General features: G+C 31.2%; 1 protein-coding gene across 4 annotated transcripts in view; it reads right to left on the bottom strand.

Annotated features, from left to right (window-relative positions):
• Fas1 (fasciclin 1 Fas1 domain-containing) overlaps positions 1 to 25,601 on the bottom strand; it is a 559,086-nt gene that overhangs the window by 54,598 nt on the left and 478,887 nt on the right. For 2 of the 4 annotated variants that reach the window (XM_076396810.1, XM_076396808.1), the window contains exon 8: positions 13,769 to 13,888. The exons of the other annotated variants lie outside the window; for them this stretch is intronic. In XM_076396810.1, coding sequence (XP_076252925.1) covers positions 13,769 to 13,888 — 120 coding nt within the window. The remainder of the gene's footprint in view (positions 1 to 13,768; positions 13,889 to 25,601) is intronic. 4 annotated transcript variants of the gene reach the window in all.

Below are 25,601 nucleotides of genomic sequence, written 5' to 3' on the forward strand. Positions count from 1 at the left end.
TATCTAAGACAGTGTTAATTCCTTTAAAAAATTGTGGTTTCCATCTATGTAAAATGACAGATGACGAAACCGCGCTATCATTGCTGACAGTATTAACGACGAAAAAACAACGGGTCAAACGCTTTCGAAGGAAATTTAATTAAGCCCTTCCAGAAAAATGGAGTTCGAAATGGATTTTCTTTAATGCCGTTAATTAGCATTTCAATTAAACGAGTATTCGGCCTCTTTTGTTCGGCGACAAATTTTATTTCCGACGGACATAATTTTCGAATTATTAATATCGGATTTATAATTAGGAAGCCGAGCAAAGCGTTTAAGTAATTGATTATTCTAGAAGAACATCGAAAATAACGAGGACAGGCAGGAAAAAATTAGGTGCGGTTCTTAAAAGAAAAAAAAGTTAAAATATAAACGGTTTGTTTTTTTCGGTAATTATTTCCTTCTTGTTAATTATCGGTCTCTTGGGTCGAAATGTCATAAATAATAACCTGTTGCTCTTTATCAGGAATGAAAAAAAAGGAAATATTCCCAGGACATTTTAAGTTTTATGATAAAATAATGTGATATTTAGATGGGAGTAATTGATATATTTCCGGAAAGTCGATGAGAAAAAAACCAATTGTTATTGAGGAACATTGTATTATTCCAGATTATCAATGTGGTTTCAGGAAATAACATTCCAAGATTTAATATGTTCACAGAATTACCGGTGTTATAGAAAAATCACTAGAATAAAATTTGTTTAGCAATATATTTATATGTAGCTCAAGCTATCGATACAGTTTGGCATGAAGGTTTAAAAGATAATATTAAAATGTTTTTCCCTGACCAATATTCAAACATTTTTGAGTCATATACAACTGATCGATACTTCAGAAACAAAAAAATAGATGTCTATTGTAACTTGACGAAAATATAGGCAAGTGTGCCACAGGGACAAGTATTGAGAGCAGTTTTTTATTAGCTCTACATTCGGGAATTGCCTACATTAAACGAAAATTTTGTTCCTGCATTTGTAGATGATACTGCAATCCTAACCACCGGTGATAAGAGCACTGAATCAGCTTAAAAGTTGTAGCCGCTACATCTATTGTCGAAATACAATGCTGGACAGAAAAATATTATATTAAAATGCATCAAAATAAATCAGTTTATTTTACCATCAAAATAATCAAATACTAGCTAGCACATATAAATCAACAAGGAATCCTCTATGGAAAAATAGCCAAATATCTGAATGAATGAATGAATTCTGGCATGAATATTGATGTTAAACTCAAGTGGAAGCCATATGTTTAAGAAAAAATATGAAGAGTTCAACTCTGGGGTTGTTACTACAAAGTATTACTGATGCTTCATGGCACATTCGTAATAACAATTTGCATAAGGACCTGAAGGTAGAAGGTATCAAGGACTATGCTGAAATACAGGAATGAATCAATGTCGAGGAACTTCAAATCCGAGATAATGATGGCTTAGTCGGTGGGTAAATATTAAAAAGAATAAAACCATTTGATCTAGTTCAGTGAAGTTCTGGCGCGGTATAAATTAAAAACACTGACGTAAATTTTAAGCCCAAAGTGTCTATCGTAGAATATGTACTTTGAAATTTAAAAATCGTAGCAAATTAATATAGAAACAGATATATTATTAGTGTTAATTTAGATTTTTATAATAAATAATTTTAAAAATCCTTTATTAATTGGGTTTGGGTCATGGTTACTAATGCCAATTTATCAATTTACCTATAATATAAGTTAAATTCCCCAAATTGGGGAGAAAAATTTTTTGAAACTCCCAACAAATTCCCAACAAAATTATTTTAAGTAGTGAAACAAATCTCAACAGGAAACATTTTTTTCAATACTTCTCTTGTAAGCATTTTACTTCATGAGTTAAACTTGATACTGGATGATCAGATTGGCTTAATGATGACTTTGTAACACGTTAATTGAAAAGTCCCCGGCCTGACACATAGATGGCGCTACCAGAATTAAATCCATATGTATGTTGGTTAGCCCTAGCCCTCAAAAGATGCGTGTATAAATTTGACAGCCGTCGTATCATTGATTTCTGAATTATAGCTTTTTGAGTGCAGCAACTTTTGTTATTGTGAAAAAAATGGATAAAAGGGTCGCGTGTTGAAGGGTCAAAATGCAGTTGAAGCAAAAACCTGGCTTGATGCCGAGTTTTGGACACTGCCTCAGGAAAATCAACCATCAAGGGTTGGTTGTTGATGATTCGGAGCAGTGTTTGAAGATGATCAAGCGCAATAAACCCGGGTTTTTGCGTCGATATGTGACAATGGATGAAACATGGCTCCATCATTTTACTCCGAATTCCAATCGACCGTCTTCCAAGTGGACTGCACACGACGAACCCGCTCCAAAGCCTGGGAAAACGCAAGAGTCGGCTGGTAAGGTTATGGGGTCTGTATTTTGGGATGCGCATAAAATAATTTTCGTTAACTACCTTGCAAAAGGAAGGACCATCAACAGCGACTATTACATAGCAGTATTGGACCGTTTGAAGGACGAAATCGCCGGAAAACGGCCTCATTTGAAGAAAAAGAAAGTGCTGCTTCACCAAAACAATGCACCGTGTAACAAGTCAGTGAAAACGATGGCAAATATCCATGAATTGTGCTTCGAATTGTTTCCTTATCCACCGTATTCTCCAGATCTAGCCCCCAGTGACTATTTCCTGTTTTCAGATCTCAAAATAATGCTCGCTGGGAAAACATTTTCATCGAATGAAGAGATAATCGCCGAAACTGGGGGCTATTTTGAAGCAAAGGACAAATCGTACTACAAAAATGATATTTATAAGCTGGAGGGTGGCTATAATCAATGTATCAGCCTTGAAGGGAATTATGTTGAATTAAAAAACTAATTTTGCCAAAAAGCTGTCTTTTACTATGGTAGGCTGGAGACTTTTTAATTGACCTGCTATACCACAATTTTAGTTTTATTATTTAACGACCGGTTAACCAATGCATACTGTGCAGTTTGCTGTCAAGTTCTTGACGCTTGGTCCAGATGTGCTTCTGCCAAGTTAATATACTAATTGAGTAAAAACTCTAATATTTAGCATGTTCTTCTTGTGGAATGTCTTCGTTGTATAATTTTACCCATAGGAAGATTTTTTTGCTTGTGAAAACTAGATGGGTGGACGTAGTTTGAGTTGCCTGTATTCTCCACTATTTAAACCACCTCCCTATTTCATTTAAGGATAACTATAACAAAAAGATGGATTTTCAGAGTTTTGTTGATGTAACTGTTATATTTAAAAACGATGGTTATTACTTTGAAAACTTATGTTTCAACTGTACTTTAAATAATTAAAAATACCCTGATTTTCTTCTATTTTTGTCTGTTCTAAATTTTTTTATGGAAGGGATTTTTTTCCCAGTATTTTCATTAACTCCGAGATGGCCGTCTTTTATTTCCAGCGCTGTGTTTATGAACGATCAAATTCCATCAAGCACCCTCCGAGAACTAGTGGCCCCTAGCGACGGCGGAATATTTCCATTTTTATTAAATGCAAATGCCCAAATAACTTCATAACTTTTAAAGTTTGCGCGCGTGCTTCGCGCAAATTCCGTTCCTCAGATATTTTTTTCTAAACATCTGAACGATTCCTATTGGAAATTTACATCTGGCATATGGGTTACTTGATTTTTCTTGCTTTTATTTACGTATCTACCCAGATTTGAACATTTTGGATCACGTTTTATAAGTCATGGGATCAATAAGTTTTGTTGTTTAATAAGAGATGGCGGTATTAGGTGATTTGTTGATTCACTATCTGATTATCAATTAAGTGAGACTTAATCTGTAGAAGCCCTAGATATGTGTTTAGATAGTACGAGCAAAATTTTGCCAGAATATTTGGTATGAAGACTAAAGCCACGGTGAGCATGCATGTGGCGCCTTCAATGTTCAAGACAAAGGACCTCCAGGTAGGCTACAAATCTATGAAGATGTATAATTGTAGAGGTTTTAGAATGAAAACTCAACACAAACTCCAAAACAATTAGCAAAAACGTTGTATGTGAGCCGATTCACGATTTTTGAATTATTACAAGAGATGGGAAAGATCCGAAAAATAGTAATATGGGTGCCACTGGACAACAGAATGACAGGCAATTAGAAAATCGAAAAATAGTCAGTGAGATGCTGCTTCAAAGGTATGGAAGGAAGTTATTTCTGCATTGAATGGCATCGAGTGATAAAAATAGATTTATTTCAAAAACCCTAAGCCAAAAAATTCAATCGACTGTCTGAAGTCCAGATCGCAAGTCTATGCTCTGTGTATGGTGTGACCAGACTAGTGATGTGTCGTCATGTTATGTACTATTGTATATTCTGTTGAGAATTGGATTTGATCTGTGCATTGATCGAATGACGTTTACAATATGCTCATAACCAAAACTAGTCAAATGAGCGTTAAAATTACTAGGATGGGAAGTTTAATCGCACCCGCCGTATTCTCCAGATTTGGCTCCACCCGACTATTATCTTTTCGCATCGATGTAGTGCACGCTTGCAAAATTGGCACAATTTTATTTAAGTTGAAAAATGACTCAGTGGTTTAACTAAAAGGAGGAACTGCTCTTCTGGAATAACATCCGAAAAAATGCCTGAGAAATGAGCAAGACTTATAGAATCAAAAGGCCAATACTTTGAGTGAATACATTTTAACTATACACTATTAAGGAGTTTTCTTTAGCGACTCAACCGGAAAGAAATTATCGACATATCTGGTACAAGTATTGACTTGTTAACAGTGGAACAAACCACAAAGTCTTATTTTAAAACAAGAAGCTAAGATAGTGAAGAATTTTTGAAAAGAGAAAATTTTCGGAGATACTTCACAGAGAAAACAGATAATTTCATTTTTAAGTCAACAGATACCTCAAATCGTAATCAGAAATCAGTAAATTACGATTTGTAACATCTACATTGGTTGCCAGATTTAGCTCTGTTAAAAATTTCTTAACTTTTCTGTTTTTTTGCAAATAGCAAATGTTTTCGTAAAAGGCGCTTTACTTCAACGTCGAGACGCCAAAAAACATCGAATATAATGCAACCAGTCGGAATATAATCCCCCGAATTTATTATCATGCAGGGAAAAATCAGTTTTTGAGACGGTTTTGAGCAAAGTGAGAGAGAAAGAGAGGAAAAGAGATAAACGTTAGAAGGGAATTATTCATGCGTTCGAAAATTATCTCGTCGGAGATAGGAAATTTCCTGGAGGTAAGCTCGAATTTTAGATATGAAGTTAGACGGGCCTCTACGTTTAATGAAAATGGAAATTTTGCGTGTTATAGTAGTTTTTGGGGATGTGTTTTCGAATAACGTGTTTTGTGCTGGGGAGATTGGCTTAAAACGAACAACCTAGTTTGTAAAAATAAAATTACGTAAAGAGGTTTTTGAATATACAGGGTATAGACCAAATAATATGAACATCATATTAATATAACCTGTTGTATAGGGAGTGTATTGGGTCTTATTATCTACCTACTCTATAGACGTGATATGTCACAAATATAAAATGTTGCCAGTGCTACATTTGCGCTGCAATAATTGCTATTGGTGGCAACAGCGAAGAAGCAACCAGAAAACAGAAATCTGTAGGTAATAATATAAATAAGTCCCAGACAGAATAAGGTCAGCTGCAAAAGTTGCTACCCCATTAACAAAAGAGAAATCAGAATATGAAGTAATTTACCCCCTCGAAAATAGAGAAATGATAAGAGAAAGAGCGAATAGCTAGAAGAGCATGGCACAGAAACAGAAATGCTACAGAAAAAAACAACTTTTAATAGAATTAGTAATCAGACGAATCAAAAGGTCAAAGAATATAAACAGAATTGCTTTGAAAAATATGAAAGTGGATTAAGCCCAGAAGCAGACAAAGATTATTCGCTAATGGAAAGCAACTCGAAGATTTAAAAGACCAATTATACGAATACCGCCAATTAAAAATGATCGAAAGGAGTGGGTTCGACGCAACGGTGAAAAAGCTGAATTGTTCGCATAATACTTAGCTAACATATTTCAACCTAATGCTACATAATCTACAATGAATTTATCTCCTGTCTATCAACCCGATGTAGATCTAAATCTAATTTTTCCATTGTCAGTTGCCATTGAAATTAATAACCTCAATCTTAAAAAGGGCATCTGGAATAGATGACATATCACCTTGATTATTGAATGAACCGTAACGAAAAGCAATCATCTATCATGTTGACATATATATTTAATGTCTGTTTAAGACTGAAATATGCTTCGGAATGCTTTAAGCTGGCACAAATAATTATGGCCATAAAGCCTGATAAACCTGCAGAAGAAGTCGAATCTTACAGGCCTATTTCGCTACTACCCGAAATATCAAAAATGGTCGAGAAAGTAATATTTAAATGTGTTAAATATTTTGTAATAATACCAGATATCCAGTTTGGTTTTCGGAATCACCACTTCGTTCAAATGCATAGAGTAACTGAGGCCATCTGAAAAGCGTTTGAGGAAATAAATACTGCCCTGCAATATTCTTGGATGGATGTCTCACAAGCTTTTGATCGGGTTTGGCAATTAGGATTTATCTGCTCACCGCTCACTGACAGCAAAAGAAACACCACTTAGTACCTTTGTTGACCACATAATTATTTTGGCAAAAAGGACATATCTTTGCCTAGGGCAGAAGAAAAAGTACAAGTGGTTGTCAACATAATTTACAAATGGACTAGAGATTGGAAAATTCAATTTAATGGCTCCAAATCTTTTAATCTTAATTTTGCATTGCGGCGAAATAATGAAAACCTAATTATATCACTCGATGGGTGCCCGATTCTTCAAGCAGAATAAGCTAAATACTTCGGCATCCACCTTGACGGTAGATTAAATTGGAAACATAATGTTAGACAAAAAGCAAAATACATTACAACCAAAATAAAACAACTATATTGGTTAGTCCGAAGATATTCTCGACTTGATCTAAAATCAAATAGATTGATGAAACGTGAAAATTGATTGAACACGAAACGTGGAAACAATAGAACTACTGGACAGCGCGCAAGATATCAGAAGATTGAAGCGAACCAAACAATACGAACCTATATATTGTGCACCTTTAGTGTAAATTCTAGCTTGGATTATTATAATTTTATAAATGAGGAATATAAATTGATGTAGTTATCTCGCACCTCGTCTTGCTTGTGAATTGGTCCAAGTACAAATGAAATATAGTAATAAATTAATATATATTTAAGATTGTACTAAGCATCACTACATAGTATAAAACAAAGTCGCCTTTTCTGTCCCTATATCCCTATGTGCGCTTAAATCTTTAAAACTACGCAACGGATTTTGATGCGGTTTTTTCCAATAGATAGAGTGATTCAAGAGGAAGGTTTGTATGTATAATACATGCATAATATACTAAGGCAACATTGCTAATTTTAGAGGTTTCTAACGTGATGTCGTAAATTAACCTATTTTTTAGGCTTATTTAGCAATTAGCAAAAACGCTGCCTAACCCTACGAGTTAGATCAAATTAATGTACTACAGTATTATACACCATAAAAAGGTCTACAAAAAAGTCCGCGATGGTATATGTTTATCTTTTAGGGATAACCCACATTAACCATTTTTATTGTTTACTTTTTACGTGAGAAAATGGCTTATTTACGAAGCTATTTTAAGCAATACGGCATTAATCCTTATCGAATTAAGTACCTTAAATACAGTGTGCAATTAATATAGATCAATATGGTTCCTTACAGCATGTAAATTAAACAAATATTTTCGGAGATATTACAAATTTAAAATTTGCGTTTAAAAATGTGTAATGTAATAAAAATTGTATGAATTTAGATATTCCAAAGATAGCAGGAAATCTTCATAGTAAGTATAGGGGAAGAGGAATTGTTTTACTCCAAATTTAATGTGTGCAGGCCAAGGGCAGTAATGAATGAACCAAAAATACTGCATCGATTTTAATCATGTTTTCATTGAGTGACATAGGCATATATATTTTATGCCTGTGCAAAGTCGGAGCGGGCCGCTATGTTTTTATATACAACGTTCATATTTTTTCTGTAGTGTATTTAATTTAGTATCAGCATTGCACCCGTGCGAAGCCGGGGCGGGTCGCTAGTATCCAATAAAGATATTATAAAAGATTTGTTAATAAAAGAATATTTAAAGTAAGTAAGTTCCAATATGATTGTGCATCTGAAAATTTAAAATATTATTTTAATTACTTTTTTATCTTCTCTAATATCGATTAAAATTAACAAGCTAAGAATATTCATAATTTTTTTCTTATGGCCAGCATCCCACGACCCAAAATATCATTGCGGTATCCCACCCACGCAATAAGCATCTATATCCTTATATAGGACATTTTTTAGTTTGTTTATAAATAAAGAAATAGAACGAATAATATTAAATTCTCCGAATTATTTTTTTCTTTAATAAATATACAAACTAATATTAAATAATAGGATTATTAAATGTTTGGCATCAATCGCACATTTACCCAATTCTGTAGATGGCAAATTGGACGGTTTGGTACGAATTATTAAAATCACTCATTTTACAACTATGAATTGATGTTTCCTTTGTCCTTTAATTTCGTTTAGAACATCAAGGAAAAGAATATACACTGCACTGCTATTGAAATACAAAATAATGAAAAGTACATTCATTTGGTTAGAAATGGAAAAATAAAACACTTAACCCTACTACTATAGGACATGCATACTAATATATCAAACATTCCTCCCTCTTTTATTACGACCATTTAAATTGAAATACTTAGAGAGAAAGATATACGCGCGCTCTAACAGACGCGCACATTCTAAACAGTAAATATTTCAGATACGAGGCACTACGACTGTCTACTTAAAGGATTAAGAAACATTCGTTCGACATAATTTACCTTATATTGCTGCATTTCCCCGGAGATAGGCAGGAAAGCAATTAAATCGAGTTTAAATGAATATCTCGTTTAATATATTTGTCCAGGGTTGTAGGAAAACTTGAACCGGATATTAGAACGAATTGTGTAAATAGTCAGTTTACCTATTGAAATTCTGGTTCAAATTTGCCTCCCTATTAATACTCCTATTGTTAACGTTTACGTTAGATTTAGGAGAAAGTATGGAATTTTCTTGATAACTAACTTAGACGTTATTTGATACTTTAATGAAGTTATTCTTCTTTGTCTACAAAATAGTTTTAATAGGAATCACTAGATATATCAAATTAATAATTTAATTAAAATCTTTCATGATATTTGGGTTCGAAATAAATACATTGATACTATTGGGTATACACATGAGTGTCTTTCGTTCAACGAAAGAAGTAGTGAACTAGCCATAACAATGCTTCAAAGGCTTGAATGAAAATGGACGATTCTCTATTTGTATATACTCAGGTGAGTAGCTAATAACAATACTACATAACATTTGTATTAGAAATTTATTCTTGTCATCTTTAGGCCGTAGTTCTAAAATCAGTAGAAACTTAACCGCAATTTTCTGAACTTATTTTAATGTATATAGACGCCAACCATGAATATGCCACTATCAAACACTATTACAGTGTTCCAGTTTATTATCAATGACATACAACGGCTCCTTAATCGTCAAAAGAGTTCGAAGACGACTAATTTGCCGACTTATTAAACGAAAACCCAGCTGAAATTGTCAAATATGTTTTAGACAGATTAACAGTACATAAATCAGCTGTTTCCTGGTGTTTACTTGAGAAGAAAAAGATCTAAAAGTAGAGAAAATGCCAAATACCACACAAATTGTATAAAAATGCCATTTCGAACCGTTCTAATGTTCGGTTTTATGGTTTCTCGGTATAAATTTGGTATCACGTAGATCAAAAAGTGGATCTACAATGACAATATCAAGTGCAAAAAGTCGTGGAATAACCCAGGAGAGCCATTTACATCGAAACTCAAGCGAGATGTTATTGGTTAAGAAGTCTTGCTGAGCATATGGTGGTATGAGCAAGATGAAGTCTGTTAGGAGTTACTAAAATCAAATAAAACTATTACTGCAAATATCTAATGATGTTAATGGAATTAAATTAATGATCTATTGTTGCAGAAAAGATCAACAACAGACGAAAAGTAATCTCTCTTCAAGTCATTATGACTTCATTGGTAAACATTTTGGAAATGTTGAAGATGTTTGAAAATGTATCAATGGCTGGATCGATGCCAAACCAAAATCTTTCTTTCGACATCAATTTAGCCATGTGGCCAGAAAAATTTGACAGAGATGTAGAAAATAATGGAAAATATTTTGATTAACATATATTGTATCAATTTCTCAAAGAAATGATCGAAATACATAAAACCATATAGCATATTTGACACATATAAATTGAACATGCAATACTTTCTCCTACATTGGTGATATATACGTTTTCGATTGATTTGTTTTAAATATTCTACAAAATACAACATTTAACATATATTTTATTTACCATGCATAACTCTACACTATCTACACAAGAATATACCAGAGCGTTCGTATTGTAATATGTGTTAAAGTATATAAAAAAAATACTGTTTGGTTTATGAATATGCATGTAAAATAATAGTAAAATAAATTAGTGTTCAAAACAATTAAAACTAACATCATTAAAATAAATATTAATTAATCTCAAGTGATATATAACATTTTTATAGGGGAGATAACGTTAGGAGAGTTCTCTTATTAAGGCATAACTGAAGCATTAAGTGTTCATCTAGTTGTAAATGAGGTTCCATCTATCTGATGTTTTATCGTCTATTACATATAACACCAATAAAATATTTTATTGATAGTTAGGATGAGATGAGAGTAATTGAATTTTGATTAATTAAAATATGAAATCCTGATATTTATTAGACAGTCGCAAGAACTGTCTCAATTTTATGGTTATATCGTTATCGAGGAAAAAAAATGAATAAATGATAATGAAATAATTTTGTTTCGTATATACTAACCATTTAATATATTATTTAATATATAAGTAACATTAGAATGATAGATCCTAGAATACTTGATTTAATTAAGAAAACACTGCGTTTTTGGAGCCTTTCACACTTATCTTTCGAAAAATATTAACTAGCTTAGATAGTATGCTTAATTTAAAAAATGAGAATATTCGTTCTTGCGAATATACTACATCTTCATTTTGATTAAATTAAATTACCAGTATTTTGACAGATTGCTCCAGATTTTTAACAGTGGGATATAGGTATCAGCTGAAGACTGGACATGTCATAGATGTTAACAGGTGGGGCGAAAGTTCCTCTACCATTTTAATTACGCGCCATCTTTGTAAACTGACGTTTAGCTCAGTTTCGCTTTAACCATTGTGTTGTGTAGATGTCCAAATTTTATTATGTTTGAATATACGCCACAAGAATGAGTAGAAAGAGTGACAATATTTAATGAAAATAATCGTTCCATTATTTCCACTTAGAGGAAATTGTGTCAAAAATATCTTGATCCTCCAGTGCCTCACAAAACCACAGTTTATCGTTTACATTCGAATTTTTGACAATACGTAGTTCTGGTGATAAAGGACGTCTCGTAACGTTGAATATATGGCTCTGGTGCGTGATAGTGCTGCATAGTTTTCAGAAACAGTAATTCGGAGACGTGGTTCCCAGTTACACCTTTCTGCACGCAGTCAGTCCAAAAATAGCTACCGAGAGATCCTGATCAATGAGTTGAGTACAGTAATGAGTACCTAAGGCTGTCTGGTGAATTTGAAGCTTTTTCGTCTAAATTGATAATGAGTGATGAAGCCCATTTTCTTCTCAGTAGCCACGTGAATAAACAGAACAGTCGGTTTTGGGGAACACAGAATCCTCAATGAATTCATGAAACATCATTGCATCCACTAAAAACAACTGTATAGTGTGGTATTCATGCTGGAAACATCAATGGTCCCTATGCTTTTGAAAATGACGAAGGTGTCAACGGTACCTAGATATGATTCGAAATTTTCTTGCCGAAATTTTCTTTTCGTGCCTGAAATGGAAGGATAAGGACTAGAGGACACGTGGTTTCAGCAAGATGGGGCCCCAGCATAGACAGCTTGTTCAAAAATTCAATTATTAAATGACATTTTCCCACGAAGACTAATTTCGCGAAGTGGCGATTTAGCATGGCCAGCCAGATCTTCGGATTTAACAGCACCAGATATTTTTTATGGGTTTTATTTTAAATAAAAAGCTTTTGTGAATAAGCTCCAAACGATTCAACATCTTAAAGACAATATTCGCCACGAAGGTCAACCTCAGATGTTGCAGGATGTAATGAGAAATGCCGTAAAAAGAGTCGAAAGTTGCATAGAGAATCGCGGTCACCATCTAGTCAACATAATTTTTCAATCATAACAAAAAAAGTAAAGATCAAATAAACTCATTATGAAAATCAAACTTACTTATCTTTTTTTTGAGCAAAGTTATAAGCAATCAAAATGGTAGCGGGACTTTTGCCTCACGTTGTTCTAGTAAAACGTTTAAAACACAAAACTTTATTACTACATTGTTATTGTTTTCGGTCGTCATAGTTCTTTTTAAGCATGGTACTTACAGGACTACCATAGTATATAGTAATTTACTATAAAATTAAGAAATACTTATTATCTCTTTTAATCATTTATTTAATATTAAAACAAGCAGTATATCAAAATATATTAATTTTTTTAGGAATAATTTTAGGAAGCGTTTTTCATCATTAGAATGAATATTTTACTGTATTCCAATATAATAAAAAATTGGATATATTGACCTTTAGTATGTGGTTACAATTTACGAGGGGGAATCGAAGTAATTTTACTATTTAGTTTTGCTCGTAATTTCGATCTAGAGGACTCGATGTTCGAGTGTTCTTTGGTTAATGGAGAGCGGGAAAATCGACGTGGGTTGCATCTGCTGCTATTCTCGGTTTTGTCCGCTGTACAACCATGACTGAGAGCGAGGTACCTTCGTCTTATTATTCTGAGTATCCTTCGTGATAACGCCAGGCCACAAATAGCAGTTTTGACAGGGAATAAATTGGAAGAAATGCGCTGGGAAACCGTTGATCACCCTCCCTATAGTGCTGACTTGTCACCGTGCGCCCTTGTTAACTTGCCCTCAATATTTTTTTGAACAAGGCATATTCAAGCTTCCAAATCGATGGCAAAAGTGTGCAGAGCACGGAGGTAACTTACATTAAAAAATGTTCAATGTTTAATTTGCCTATATCATTAATCGATAACATTATTTTACAAATTTACCGTTTATATTTGGTTCCCCCACGTAGTAGCACTTGAAAAATATAAGAATTTTTAACGCGAGTTTTAATTTTCATATACCGAAGAAGCATTTCATATACCAAAGAGAAAAATTATATGATTCAACATATCTTGAAACATGGCGGTTTAATTAAAATTCAGTTAAACGCCAATTAAATAGTTTATAAAATTATCGCGTATAATTATATTTCATCTAATTAAGGATTTTTACAATGCCTTTACGTACGTTGAAGCTTTTACTAACTTTTACAATTAATGTCAGTTTCTTGATAAAGGATTTTAATTACTATCCGAAAATACGTTCGAGGTCGATCTGGTTCTCGAATCCCATTTCGAAACCCTTTATTAATAAACTGACATCAAGGAGTTATTAGCTTATTGATAGCCAATCATATACAAGCGATAAATAGCGGCACTTATTGGTTTTATTCGGACATACGTCGTAATCGTAATAGTTAGAATAAGTGTCTGCAATTGGGAGCGGATATTGTGGAACCTCTTTGACGACGTTCTCCATTCTGCGAACGTTTCCCACTCTGCAAATATAGTCCATGTGTTCCTGTGGGGATATAGTGGTCGACTATTATTAATGAATCGGTGGAATTAACAGAATTATGACTAAAAATACAAGTATTAAATATAAATGGGATCTAATAAATATAAATAATTATTTCTTCAATTAATTAAAAATTATACACTAGTTTAAATGAATCCATACTAAATTATTTAAACTTATTATTATTATATATATATATATATATATATATATATATATATATATATATATATATATAATAAATATAAATAATTATTTTTTAAAATATTATTGTAGGTATATATATATAGTTACGAGGAGGTTGTCATATCCAATTATCCTTTCAAATTTAAATCTCGTTAATCTATGAAAAACTAAAGAAGAATTTCTTATGAAAGTGTTCATTTTACTACAAAGCCTAAAGAACAGTTTTAAAGACATTATAGTTCAGGTGAGTCTAAGAAGATGTGAGAATTTTTACAAATATTGACTCGAGTTAATTGAGTATAGTTAATGGCCAGAAATTGGAGTATAAATATAGTAAGGTGGCATTAATAAAGATCTAGAGCTAGTCACGCTCAAATTAATAAACTATATCTATATATATTTAATTAAGTTGCGCAAAAATTTAAGAACAATTGTTTGTTTCAAACATAAACTATGTGGAAGGTGGCGTAAAATTCCGCATAGAATATAAATCTATATTTCATTGTTGTAAAGTTGTAAATTCATTTAGAGTAATTCCGCAATTTTAGAATGCAAATTGAAATACATTTAGAGCTTAATAATAATGTGACCAAAAAAGGTAACATGTAAAAATTATGGCGATTTTCACTATGAATACCTTCCGTGAGGCAAATTCTTAATTAGAGTTGTTTTTTGAGTGTTTGGCGTTGTTTGTTGGAAGTTACTCACATCAAGAGGCCGGAATTTTAGACCGATAATTTTCATCGCTCTTTTATAATATTCGTATTGCTATGTAGTATGTTTTTTGTATTCTATTTCACTCATAGATATTTTTAGTTATTTTTATATATGTGTAGCCTGTTTCACCCTTATTACTCGATAAAGTCATTTAAACAAAACTAAATATATTCTATTATGAGCTCTTAAAATTACGTTGTTATTATAGAGTGAAAGTGAAAAATTAGAATTTATTCTAATTTTTAAAAGCCAATAATAATTTTGATCGCTTTTTTGAGTTTTCACCAAGACTTGCTACAGTTGAAAATCTGTTCTCAGTGATCCTAATGACGCATTGCTTATTGCTAATCACTGTATTATGCTCCCAACAAATCGATTTCACCACAAATGTTCTATATTTTATTCATTTGACAAAACAGAGTGTGAATTGACTGTTGGGTGTTCAGTATTACATTTGGAATATTTGTAGTAGTTATATTAGGTAAGTTATAAAGAGTATAATATTAATTAGCCATTTTATTTAGAGAGTAATATATAGCGTTTATTAAAATATGTAATATTTGGGAATATATGTGTTTCAACTAGGACAGATAGTTTAATATATTATTAGATTTAAAGATGATGTAATAAGTATTGTATATATGTTATATCAAGAAGAAAAATTCTTAAGCTTTTTGAGATATATTCTTTATATGAAATTTTTGATTTTGTTTCCTGATATAAATATATATCAGGAAATAAAATCAAAATATATTGTGGCGTTTTTCAGTATGAATTCCTTCCGTGAGGCAAATTCTTAATAAGAAATGTTCTTTAAGTGTTTGTCGTTGCTTAATGAATTCAACTACTGAAAGTACAAAACTAGAATTTATTTTAATTTTTGAAAGCCAATCGTAATATTGATTGGTTTTTTAAGTTTTCCCCAAAACTTGCTACAGTTGACAGTCTATTCTCTGTGATCCTAATAATACACATGGTTTGTTGATGATCTCTCATGCAGACAATAAAATTGATTTCGCCCCAAAAGTTATGTTTATGTTTTATTCATTTGATAAACACGTCCAGACCATTCATAGAGCTTAATTTGTTTTCAGAGTGTGAATAGGCTGTTAGACGTTCAGTATCACATTTGGAAGATTTGTAAAAGTTATAGATATCCAGTAGGTTATAAAGAGTACTATATTAATTAACCTTTCTATTTAGGGAGTAATAGATAGCGTTCATTGCAATACTTGGAAATATATGTGTCTCAACTACCACAGTAAGTCCAATATTTTTTTAATTTTAATGATCATGTATAACAACATGTTCACAACAAATCTTATGATAGTTTTCCTCTGGGTATAAAGTCTAAGTCTAAATTTTTAATTCTGTTTTCTGATGGTCACAAAACTCTTCGTAAAATTGGCGAAAAGACACCCCATAGGGGAATAATATACCATTATATGCTTGCTATGGAGAAACAAACAAAATAGTGTTTTTTTAACTGTTTGTCCAACCTATTAAAGTTAAACTCGCACATACTATAAAGCAATCCTGCATATTTTAAAGATAAAACAAATAAAGCATTTTACATGCATATTTTTAGAATAGAAAACTTTTAAATCTCTCACAACAATTTCGCATTTGCAATATTTATTTACTTATGCGGAAAAATATTGAAATTTACGTGAGCGCCAAAGAATGAACAGAAAAAAGCAAATCTTTATGAAAAATGCCCCGGAAATAAAAATAAATTTATAGGTAAATCGGTTCTAGTTTTACGTCCGCATGGTACGGACAGATTGCAGCGTGCAGCTCGTAAATTTATATAAGAATTATGGATTCCATTTTTCGCTATTCTGTTTTGTTTTAGTCACCTAGAGGCATACGATTATGTAGAAGTATTGTTGTGATATATATATATATATATATATATATATATATATATACATACATATATATATATATATATATATATATATATATATATATACATATATATATTTGTACATATATATATATATATATACATACATATATATATATATATATATATATATATATATATATATATATATATATATATATATATTGTTGAAACATTTTGTGGTTACTAAAGAAATTTGATAAAAAAATTATTAGTTACAAAGTCAGATATCGTACTATTTATTTAAAATAATATATGTTTTATGGAGATTTAAAAGCAATATAATTAATATCTGAAACATTTAGCTGGAACTGAACTAAGTAGGACAGACAAAAATTAAATATATAATTTCTTGGTCAAAGTATGGTGACCTAAAGTTAATTAATAAAAAAGTTTTTTATTTTTCTTAATGTTATAATTAGTCAATTTTTTTTGTTAATTTTTGTATTTAATTCAATTAAGATTCTTCAAAAACATATTTTTAGCAAGTTAGATATCGTATTTATGTTTCTTTAAAATAATGTTTTATAAACATTTAAAACCAATATATCTAATATCTGAAACATTTAGCTGGAATTGGACTAACGAGGACATACAAAAATTACACATACAATTTCTTAGTCAAAGTATAGTGACCTGAAGTTAATTACTGAATAATAGTTAAAATTAAAAATAAATTTTTATTATTGTTTAAAGTTAAAATTAGTCTAATTTTTATATTAATTTTTAAATTAAATTAAGATTTCAGGTAGTAGCTCTAATTATATCTTGTTAATTAAATATATTTTTTCCTAGTCTTGCCACGGATATGCTACGCAGGACCAGTACACTTCTCTCTAATTTTATATAAAGCCTTTTTTATATGGTTAACAAAAAAAAGTATTAAATAGTTATATAAAAACAAGAGGAACGAACTCAAAAGATGAGTAACCAATATTTTATTATAAGAGTTTACTGGGCTCCTAATATGTGGTGAAGCTAATGTTAAAAATAGAAAAATATTTACCTCGAATTGTCAAACACAAATATATGAGTTGTATGTAGAAGATGACGCATTTTCAGAAGGATAGCAAACTTTCAACACCCTATGAACTTAACTTTAAAGAAAGAGATGGTCATAGTGATGTTTCCGTTATTTACAAAAGTAAAGCCAAACAAAAAACAACAATATTATTAGTCCCAATAGTTTTTCTTGGTTCAAGAGTGCTTGAATAAAATTAATTTAAATCATAACAATTTAGAAACCTGTCCTGTACCGTATGTCATAAAATCTAGAACAAGAAGAATTGCAATCAAAACCTGAGTCAGTAAAATAATATTATATTGCTATTTAGTTCCCAGTTCGCCTTATTAGATTATCACTTACCTACTTATTAGTACAATACTACAAAGGAGATTGGACATTGAAATGGACAAGCATATCTAGGCTAGTTGAGCTCTCAGTTTAGTTTATCTTTGATGTTTTCATTGTTTATATATTCTTATTTCGTTGAGAAGTAAATCTAGCTAAGGATATAGTTTCTCTTTTAAGGAAAATTCAAAATTAAAATTATCAAATATCGAAGGAAAATTAGTGGAATTGAGAGTTGAAAAAATTAACTCAATATAAAAGAAAACTTGTATCAATAGATACTTGGTATAATGCTCAAATTTTGTAATATAACTTGAATATTGAAATGGAAATGAAACAAACAAATCTAAATTGATGTCCAGTATGGTATATTTGATTATTGAAGTAATACCATCGATATATTCAATTATGTATATTTTCATACTGTTGATGTACTCCAAATGTACCTTGTATGTCTAGATTCTTCACTTGTAACTTTGTTTTTAATTTAGTTTGTGCCAGAAATAGATAGTATATTAATAGATACTTAGTGAGATTAATATATACCCATAATTTCAGAATATTATCAAATTTTCATAACCTTATTTGTATATTAATATCTATATAAATACATAACCATAGAATTAGCAAATTATAAACATAACCACATGCAGATTATCAGAATGCGCATGTGCATAACGAGCCAATCAAGTACCATATATTGCTTACTTCCCTGTAGTTTTATTACTACATCTGATACAGTAGAATTATGAGCACACATCTGATAAAGCAGAAAATATATAATTGATTAGCTTCAACAGTATTCACATATTCTTTTCACCAGCTTGGGTGCGCAGTGTTAAAGGCGACAGGATGGTCCACCTACTGTTGCGATAGTCACGGGTTCGAATACTGCTGGGGCGTGGTCGTAAATTTATGTTTGTGATTGTTTAATATCTATGATTGTCTTAGGAAAGGGTGTAAAATCCGACAAGGAAAATGATACCACTCACGCCAGTAACCAGGCTGGGTAAGACCGGATGTACTCTGGGATTATATCTAAGTTGGTTGGTGAGTGACGTATGCTTAATGCCGAGGACCGAGGTTCGGAGCCCACGTAAAACTCTAGGTCCAGTTCTGATAATCCCTTCGTCGGTAAAATGGGACTTTTTAAACTAAGACTTTTTATTTTAAAATTGTAAAATAATTGTTATTTTTGTTAATTAATATCTTTTATTCATACTTTTTAGAATATCATTAATTATCTGCATAGAAATTTTATATTTTTTCCAGTAAATTGACAGTAAAATAGCCCTTTTTTTAGAGTTCATTAAACGCAAGGAAAAATAATGATGAATAATGAATTTAAGAAATATTCCTCGTATATATTTATTACGTAATTTTACGCGGCTACCCCCGGTTTTAACGTGCAACCGTTTCATTTTATTTTCTTTGAGGTTTCCCTGGGCAAAAATGAAAATTTGAACTTCATCATAATATCCCCCGACGTGACGTTCCAGCTGGTGATGAAAAGGTGGTAAACACGGAAACAGACGTAAATAATATATTTATGTAGATAAGACCCAAAAACTGGCACGGCAACATATCCGGCAAGGCTCATCAAAAATGATTATTTCGCCTGTTTGCCGAACAACATTTTCGTTAATAATTGATAAAAATGGAGTGTACAGTTTTCTTTGCTTTCTTTTCATTATATCTGCATTATCTTCAAATATACTGAGGATATCTTTGTTATAGGCTTTGTAAAAATAATCTCATGTAAAAAATAACTTCTTATGAAAATATTGGAAAGATTTTTTATTCAGTACTAGGGGGATGAATATAAATAATGAAGGTCTAAAACTGATTTGAACTATAGTAGGAATGTGTCCTATATTCAGTTCACCAAAAATATATCTGATTTGTATAAAATTACTAACTTGATATTAATTTTGTATATTTTATAGTCTGTTCACTACGCTTGTAGAATTTCAACTGAACACTTTTCTTTCTTTTCGTACGACATGAGAAGGGGAAAGGGACATCTCAGGTACCTTAATATCGATTGGCTTGGCATTCCGCTATTTTTATTTCTATGAGGACTATAAACTGTGTCCCTATAGCTATTTCACATGCCACATAGCCAGTTTACACAGAATTTTTTTTATTCAGTACACTAATGACTTGCACATCTGCTACGCTATAGTTACCCGGCACCCGGTAATTGAACGAATGGTGAACGTTTGGTCAGTGACCGTACGGTTAAAGGAAGTTCCTAAAATTTTCTATAGAATGCCAAAGCTTATAACACACCCTAGTATTCCCTATTTTTAGAACCACATAACTTCTAATATTGTTACTTCAGACAAACTTTTATAGAAAACTAAATGCTGCGGTCCAACTTTAAACGATTCCTGATTTTTTTCCTTTCCTTCCGTTCCTCATGGAGCTTCCTTATAGACGAATTTATTTAAATTTGTTCTCGTTTGAGATTTATGTCAATGGGTTCGTTTTTTTTGCGGATGTAAATGTGGCAGCCCGGAAAACTTTCGCAGAATTGTGAAAGTTTGCTGCGTGAAAAATTAGGATATTTTCCGAGGATCGTTTTATATATAGGGCAAAAAAGCCCGAATAAAATATAAACCTTTGAATATTGAAATAGTTTTTCGTTGGAGAAACGACGAACAGTTTTCTATTTTGTAAAGTATTCTTTAATCAAATATAACATTGTAACGTTGTAAATGTATTGATCTAAATATTGCCTCTTGAAAAAACATCATAAAAACTTATATGATTGACATCTCATATGGTAGCTTATATTCTGACAGTGTGTGATTAAATATTTTGAGAAAATGCTTGATGAAGCAACGTAATCCATGTAAATTAACATTGCAAAGCTAAACTAAAAAAAGTAGAAAGATATGACCCATCAGCTTCAAAGGCTTTCTGGGGTTGAAAGTTCTAAAATTGATAAATCCATTTTTACGATTACATGTAGATTTTTTGAATAAAAGGCACTTATATACTAGAGAAAAGTGTCGCAGCTGAAGCTGTAAGGTCCCGGGTACCGAAAGATAGATTGAACGTGTTATATATATATATATATATATATATATATATATATATATATATATATATATATTTATATATATAATAGATAAAGTATATTTAGTAAATTTTGTGTCTCTTCTCATTTCTTTAGCAAGCATTAAACGTTTCTAATTCTTTAGGAATTGAGGATGTTGCTTCTATAGCGTTAATTTTTCTAAAAGCTTTGGAGAGATATTGTAAAACTCTCATCTAAATTGTTGCTAACTAAAGTTACTTTTGATCATCGATAGATTGAATTTATAGCGTATAAATTAATTTAAAGAATTTTTAGTCCTAAGAACACGTCGAGAATGGCTAGCAAATGTGGATTGCTTAGACGATCTTAAATTATTGCTTTTAGTTTCTGCTGATAATATGTATTATAATTAAATACCAGACCAAATAAGGAAATATATGACTTTAATCCTTTCAACCTGCTGCAAAGTTGCTGGCAATGTCCTCAAACTTTGACATTGATTTGGCAAGACTTCTGTCAAGACATGCTCAAACTCTCAAAGCATCCCCATACAGCTCAGGGATTGATGAATACTGATGAATACTGAAAAAATTGTCAGAATACATGATATTTGTTGAAATGTTGAGAATATCTCTAAAGTATATTCGTCTAGTGATTCGGTTTGATAAGAAGAACTGTATTTTTACATAATTATATGTATTCATTCACCAGATATATTTTACTAGTTACGCTATAACACATCATTTAAAAGGTTTCGGGCTTAATATACAGATGACATCCTCCTCCAACCCTCCCAAACATAACTTAGTAGTCCTAACTAATTTAATTATGATTCTGATCGTATCACAAATTGATGAATTGTGAATTGAACAAACTGAAATATTTTTATTTAGAATTATTCTGTTACCAAACGTGTGGTCTAGATCTTGACCTAAGTGACTGTGGGTTATTTTCAGAATATATCGAGTATTCATCAAGAAATTCATCAACTTTCAGTTTTGTCTTAAACTTTTTGTTTTATTAGTTGGGTCTGGAATGATTAAGTGTTGTCTTAATTAAGAGAAAAGTAAAGCAAACTTTTAAATTTATATACAACATATTAATGTATCTATTGTGTAGAAAAAATGATGTTTCTAAACTCATGTAAAACAGAAAATGCCTTAAAATTAATCACCACATAGTTATTTAAATAGTAACGAAGTTATTATATATTATGAAACACATTTTATAATATAGTTCTACTCAGCTATATCAGCATCTAGAGGTATTAAAACTGTCTAGTTTTAAAATCCCTAGTCTATTTTAGAAAATGAGATCTACTTTTTCTCGCCTCTAGTAACTTAATATTCAGTTAATATAGTGTTGATATCTATCCATAACTCAAGCTTGTTTTTTGTTCTCTTTATCACATTTTTAACATAACTCCATAATTAAAATAGAACAGTTAATGCTTTTAAAGTTATATGGTGAATTATTGATTTTTATGAATCTGTTTTTATTAAAGGATTTGGTACAAAATCCCCACGTTTATTTCCCTTTTATTTAAATATTCCGGGTTTCCGGATTTATGTCGGTGGATTCGTCTTTAGATGTAAATGTAGAAAGTGGAAAACTTTTGTACAAATGCGTTTCCCACGTAAAAAATTAGGATATTTTTTTGGGGCATCGCTTGATATAGGAGATTTTTCGCGAGAGCGTATAAATGAATATTGGATGAATCTTATCAATAGTGATGGGGAATAAACGTCCAAGGATAAAGAAAAATTTAAATACATATTATTACAAAAAGAAATTTAAAATTTTTGTTGTGATAATTGTTTTTGTCTCATGAGAAACATTTTAGCTTCCATTATTATTCTACCTGTCGAGTTTGGTTTCAATAATTTAATACATCTATATCAGTGAGTTATTTTAGGAGGCCAACACTTAGGAAATACCTCCTCCTATTTAGTTTTAGGTATAAACATATAAATATCTATATAATATATCTTAAAAGCAATTTTCCTACAGGAAATTAGCTGCAGGATCTTTATTGAGAGTTTATCAGGCACGATAAACTCTTAACATATCCTTGTTAAGAATCATAAAACTCAAGGTTGGCGAAATATGTCAGATAGATTGTGTTTTTTTAGAATCAAGTAACAATAAAATTATTTGCTCACGACACTTCTTATTAAAAAAATCACAAATCACATTATTTTAATATTTTATTTAAAATTTTAAGTTAAATATATAGTTAGAAGATACGTTTTATGGGTTGGGAAAGATTCAAAAGAAAGGAAAATGGCAAACCACATGATTTTACTATAAAAAGTATTTGTAAATCATTTTATTGCAGGTTTTGTGGTTATCAGGTAAAAATAGAAAATTTCTATGGTATGTTTTGTTGGGAATCGAAAAGTTAAACTAATAAAGTGAACAAATTGAAAGAAATGAATATGGATTTTGAACGACCATAAATATCACAATTAAAATGGTATGTTTAATATTACAAGTAAGTTGTGTATAAATTGAGCTAAAGAAAAAAGCAATGTGAAGATATATCGACGTCAAGTGAATAATTCCAATAAATGAAAAACTGTTGCTGAAGTGAAATTTGTTATTACAATTCTAGTTCTTGTACTTTTACCGGTTGTACCGGTTTAGATGTGAATCATTTTGATTATCACTTAATAGGCCGAATAAATGCAACATTAACTAAGCTTCCAAAGCTCATGAAATGAGAAAATGGTTATAAACAAATGCTTTCGATGCTCATATCTGACACTAGGAGAACAACTGAAACTTTATATAAAGAATATGAAGGATAAAATACCCTATTAGCTCTAATGCTGTAAAAGTAAAAAGAGTTAGAATAATATAAGACCAATGAAAACTTTCTACTACTACTGTCATTTCTTCATTGAACAATAAACCCAGAAAAAATTGTATGTATTGGTTTTTCATTATATATAAGAATGTATTAAAAGTTCAATATTTTACACTAACGACTTATAGTTTTCAATTTGCCGAAATGTGATGTTGAAAAACAAATGGCGCAAAAATATTTCACTAAATACTGATTGCACAAACAAAAGAATGTAGTGCAGGCTACTATATATAAATCAACAAGTAGTTCAGTATGGAAATAAAGCGGCGAAGAAACATGGTGAAGAACAGAAGAAGAAGGTGAACCAGTTTAGCACTGTCAGTATATAATAATCTTTTACTTTTCAAACAAGTCTTCAAACTGTGGACTTATGGTCTTCAACTCGGGTTATAACTGCGAAGGCAATAGAAATATTATGCAAATATTCCAAACCTAAATACTTCGAGGTGTTGTTGATGCTCCGTGGTATATTCGTAATGATAATCTGCATAGGGACCTGAAGGTAGATACTATCGATAACGTTATGAAGGACTATGCTCAAAAATATGAAAAAAAGCTCCATCAGTACATCAATGTGGAGATTATGAAGCTCCTATATAATTATGCCTTAGTCAGAAGATTAGTCAAAAGATAGTAAAACAATTTCATCTTGTTTAGTTTAAAACCATAACAAAGTAGGATAGAACCAAATAGGTTATTAGCGTTAATTTACTAGATTATTATAATAAATAATAATAATAAAGCAAAATAAAATTTGAAATAATTGTTTATTCAAAGTCGAACCCAATGTGTGTTAAATTAAATTTTAAATTTCCTTTCCCTGAAATGTAATTAAGAGCAGTTCGAGTTTGTACAAAGATCGAATTTATTCGAAATTTTTTACATCGGCGGCTCTGAAGCTGTTTTAAAACTTTTTCGATATCAGGCATCTGAAATGGATCATCGAAGACCGGCCTTATCACTCTATATATTTAAATTTGTCTTCGCTGAAGATTTATGTCGGTTGGTTTTTAGGTGTAAATGTTGGAAATGGGAAAAGACTTTCGTAAAAATGTGAAAGTTTTCACAGTGGCAAATTGGGACATTTTATAAAGGGTTTATTTTGATAAAGGGGGAACCTCGAAAAAGGGTACAAGAATGGGGGGCATTAAATACATTTTATGGAAAATATTCGAAATATCAGATATTAGTATATGGAAATTGTGAAGGGAGTCATAATTTTTATTCAGGAGCCAATAACTAGCTGTCTTTGTCAAAATTGTTTCAATGAAATAAAAATAATATAAAAGATTTTGTTATAAATGAAATAGCAGAAAAAGTAGGTAAACAAATTTCATTTCAGAGAACAGTGTTTATAATTGCCAACAATTTGGCACCAATATATTTAGAAATTAAATAAGGCAAAATCCAATGAGTTTCTTATTACGTTATTTGGACGAAACTATTCAGGAAACCGGACTGGAAAAGATCGCTGACATGGTTCACCGTCAAAAAATCGATACAGATTTTAGACTTATAAAAGACATCTATAACAAAAAATTGACCTCTAAATATAGAAAACTGAGGTACTATAACACCGTGATCTTGCCGGAGTACCCTTGCGAAGCTGAAGCTCTCATTTTTTGAGCAGAAAGTGGG

The sequence above is a fragment of the Rhynchophorus ferrugineus genome, unplaced genomic scaffold, assembly GCF_030347505.1.
Source record: "Rhynchophorus ferrugineus isolate W39M unplaced genomic scaffold, kcgeb_rfMv2 rfM2, whole genome shotgun sequence".
In the NCBI taxonomy this organism is placed as follows: domain Eukaryota; kingdom Metazoa; phylum Arthropoda; class Insecta; order Coleoptera; family Curculionidae; genus Rhynchophorus; species Rhynchophorus ferrugineus.